The 3,561-nt window shown below is 30.6% G+C and overlaps 1 protein-coding gene across 4 annotated transcripts; it reads right to left on the bottom strand.

The window, feature by feature from the left end:
• Positions 1-1,185: 1,185 nt before the first annotated feature.
• On the bottom strand, positions 1,186-2,638 carry LOC105800085 (uncharacterized). Of its 4 annotated transcripts, none has more exons than XM_012630990.2 (4): positions 2,466-2,638; positions 2,225-2,369; positions 2,058-2,127; positions 1,186-1,885 (listed from the first exon to the last, which is right to left on the bottom strand). In XM_012630990.2, the coding sequence occupies exons 2-4, from the start codon at positions 2,299-2,301 to the stop codon at positions 1,610-1,612; spliced, it is 423 nt and encodes a 140-aa protein (XP_012486444.1). In that variant the 5' UTR covers positions 2,302-2,369; positions 2,466-2,638; the 3' UTR covers positions 1,186-1,609. The 4 variants fall into 4 exon arrangements, with proteins under 4 accessions (XP_012486444.1, XP_012486445.1, XP_052476962.1 ...); XM_012630991.2 differs by having other exon boundaries at positions 2,058-2,124; XM_052621002.1 differs by having other exon boundaries at positions 2,234-2,369.
• Between the last annotated feature and the right edge of the window lie 923 nt (positions 2,639-3,561).

Below are 3,561 nucleotides of genomic sequence, written 5' to 3'. Positions count from 1 at the left end.
TGGATTTTTATTTTTAGGAATTTAGTTTCACTACTTTTTAAATTTTAAAATTTAAATTTAACTCATTAACCAGCTTAATTTTTTCGTTAAATTTATTGTTGTGACATTTTGAAATTAAAAAAATCACTTAGTAGCCACATAATTAGAAAAATGATGTTGTAATTAACCTGAATTTAATAAAACAATTTTATGAGTGTTAATAATTTCTTCACCAAACATTAAAAATAAAAATCCATAATTATTTCCATCTCAATAGTGATGAAGCTAATAAATAAGAAAATTATGGTTAAAAATATATTTTTGTAATTTCTTTGACAAGTATTGTGGATGTAGATTATCACATCAACATCAAAACTATTAACTAAGTGATGGTTATCGGTTGCAATACATGATGGAAAACATTAATAAAAAATGTAAATAATATAATTTTAATGTTTGAATGTATTTTTCTATTTTTAAAAGAAAAAGTACATAAGTTTTTGTATATTTAAGCCATCATTTTATAATAAAATGTAATGCTTAAGTTGCAAAATGCATCTTATAAAAAATCGCAAAATACAGAATATATTTCTTAAATCTAATTAATCAAACATAAATTTGAATATTGAAGAGGCTAAAAGCTTTGGCCGGCCTACCTATTAAAATTGTATGTAGAGTTGTACGCGACACTAGTTATACATTAATACAGTATAAATTAATGTCAACACAATATGAACTATTAAAATTTATAAATAAATAAATATATACTGATTCACTCACTATGAGTAGTTGATAAAAGAATCAGATAGAAATTGTTTATAAATATTTAAGTAGTCCTAAAAATTAATATTTTTAATATCGTGTCTTTAACTTAAATAAAGTAGTAGTTAAAATATCTACTTCTAATTTTATAACATTCTTTTATATTTTGATTACGTAAAAAATTCAAATATATAAGATTTTAAAAAAATGGGATTGAATGGAAAACGTCGTGACCATCCCTAAATGTAATATATAAAAAACATATATCAAAAGATGTCAAGGAAAGAAGCTAAAAATGGCTGCAATGTCGACGTAGGGTAGAGGTAGAAAAGGATAGAGAGATGAGCAGATTTAGACGCCGAATCGCATTAAGCAGTAGCAGCCAACAGTAATGTAAAAGCACCTTTTTATTTTCATTATCCCCATTTCTCATTCATTGATAAATTAAGGCAAAAGAAAAATTAAAACCTCCATTTCCTTCAAATTACAATTACATGCGAAGGAGGAAGGATGAGAGTGTCATTGATCAAACACGATATATTACACAAATGTCTCCCATCCATCCTCTCCTCTCACCAAATACAGTAATTAATAATTAAAGAAAGCAAAAAAAGATAAAGGAACCCTAACAAGAGTGGGGGCAATCAACCTTGTTTTTGCTCCCCTCTAGTTCTTTTATGCAACGAAAATCCCATCCCAAAATCATCAAAGACCCAACAATTTAACACCCATCATCTCATTTTAATCTTCTATTTACAAATCCAACACTACCCACACTATTCCAAGCTGTAACTTAATTTTATCATCTCCCTCTCTCCTCTCACATTTTTTTTCTCATATCAAAATTTTCTTCCCTTTGGTTTTTTTTTTAAGCCACGGCGGAGATGCTGCGATGGCGGCCATCTCTGGTGAGGCAATCAAATCCCTCGATTCGTACAGCAGCTGGCATCTGCCCGAATTTCACCCTCACGCATCCTCCCCTTGAGGAGGGTGCTGGGGATGTTAGTGGAGGTAGCACCGGCTGCTCGTCGTTGAATCGGGCATCTTGGATTACCGGATTCGACGCCCTGCTCGGCGGTGATCCACAGAAATACGGTGGTGATGAAGCCATTTGGTCGGTGGGATTCTCGGCCCCATACCCTCCCTGAAATTCAATTAAAACGAAACCCCTTTAGCTCACATCTATTTGTACAAAATCAGAAAGAAAATCTAGAAAAATTACATGAAAATCAAGAGTCAAGTACCCCCAGTCATCAAAAAAACAAAAACAAAAATTAAATCCCAGAAATATCTTTTTTCTTTAAAATTGAATTTACCTCGGGGAGGATTATATCAAGAAGCTCTGCGCCAGTTTTTGAATCAGCCATCTCAGTCTGATAACAGCTGCTGGAATTTTCCCAAATCAAAAATAAAATAAGAACCATGATACATAAAAAGATAATAAAAGCAGAAATAAATTATAAGATTAAAAAAAGGGGCATACTTGGTAGACCTTCTAAAGGTTCGGATAGGCTTAGGGCAAACCACTGAATTGAATCCTCTCTCTTCAAATCTTCCCATGGCGTTGGTGTTCGTTTATAATTCTGCTTATTTTTCAGACAAAGCAAAGACCAGAACACCAACAAACCCTGTCCAAAAAAAAAAACATAAAAAACATGAGATCTAATCTAACGAAACAAACAAGCAAACAAACAAAAAAGAGATCTGGGTTGTTTCAGACAAACCTAAGCTCCTCCAATGGAGGAATTAATTGATTGGAAGTAGAGAGAGAGAGAGAGAGAGAGAGAGAACAAATCTGGGTTTGAGATTTTGAGAGAGGAAAGTTTCAGAGAGAGAAAAAGGAAGGGATAGGTGGGTGAGTATTCATAGAGAGAGAGGGTGAGTGAGGGAAGGAGGGTGGATAGGGTGTTGGCGAACTGAAAATCATGTGATGTGAAATCACTGGGTATTGACCGTCAGATTTGAATAGAATGGAAATAGATGGTTGATGATTGTTTTAAAGGAGAGTCAAAGGTGAGTTTAGGATTTGGAGCCAAGATGGAATCTGATGAAGATTTGGATTCTGAGACACATATCGAATATTAAATATCAATCAATCAATCTTTCTTTCTTTTTTATACGGTGATTGCATATTTTATAAGGCTCTCATGCATGCGAATTATTTTTGAATCGCAAATCCTCTTCTTCTTTTTTTTATAGGATAAACTACATATATACACACTTAATTATAAATTTTTATTTTATTTTAAGTATTTAAAATAAAAAATTTGTAATTTAGACCCACACATTAAATAATTTGTCTGTTTTAATTATTTTCATTGAAATTCTAACAGAAATCTGATGTCACATGGCACAATTTATCACATTTTAAGTTTTTCAACCATTTAATTATTATTTTTATTTTGATTATAATTAATATTGAGAAAATTATATTTTAGTTCTTTAAAGTGGTATTTACGTGGTAAATTGTGCCATGTAATATCCAATGATTGGTCCATATGTTAAAAAATGTCATAATGATTTATGTTAAAGTTTTTAACAGGAATGACCAAATAAGAACAAATTATATAACATGGGTGTTTAAATTGTAAATTTTTTATTTGAAGTGCCTAAAATAGAAATTTTTAATAGTCAAATGACTATCTATATAGTTTATTTTTTATATAATAAAAATGTCGTCATTTTAAATTATGTTTTTAATATTAAATTATTTTAAAGACTATAAATATCAAGATGTATATGAATTTTAAAAAGAATTGAGGTTTATTTTTTGGGGATATTCTTTTTACCGAATCGTATTCCCGTCATTGGAACACAATG

Source organism: Gossypium raimondii, chromosome 9, assembly GCF_025698545.1.
Source record: "Gossypium raimondii isolate GPD5lz chromosome 9, ASM2569854v1, whole genome shotgun sequence".
Taxonomy (NCBI): domain Eukaryota; kingdom Viridiplantae; phylum Streptophyta; class Magnoliopsida; order Malvales; family Malvaceae; genus Gossypium; species Gossypium raimondii.
The sequence above is the reverse complement of the archived record's forward strand: the minus strand, read 5'-3'. Positions and strand labels throughout refer to the sequence as shown.

Bases quoted from the DNA above. Each gene is read 5' to 3' on its own strand.
- LOC105800085 (XM_012630990.2), bottom strand. From the start codon at position 2,301: ATGGGAAGATTTGAAGAGAGAGGATTCAATTCAGTGGTTTGCCCTAAG. The intron at 2,128-2,224 runs GTATGCCCCTTT...GGAAAATTCCAG, and splicing joins ACCTTTAGAAGGTCTACCAA to CAGCTGTTATCAGACTGAGA. The intron at 1,886-2,057 runs GTAAATTCAATT...ATTGAATTTCAG, and splicing joins TTGATATAATCCTCCCCGAG to GGAGGGTATGGGGCCGAGAA.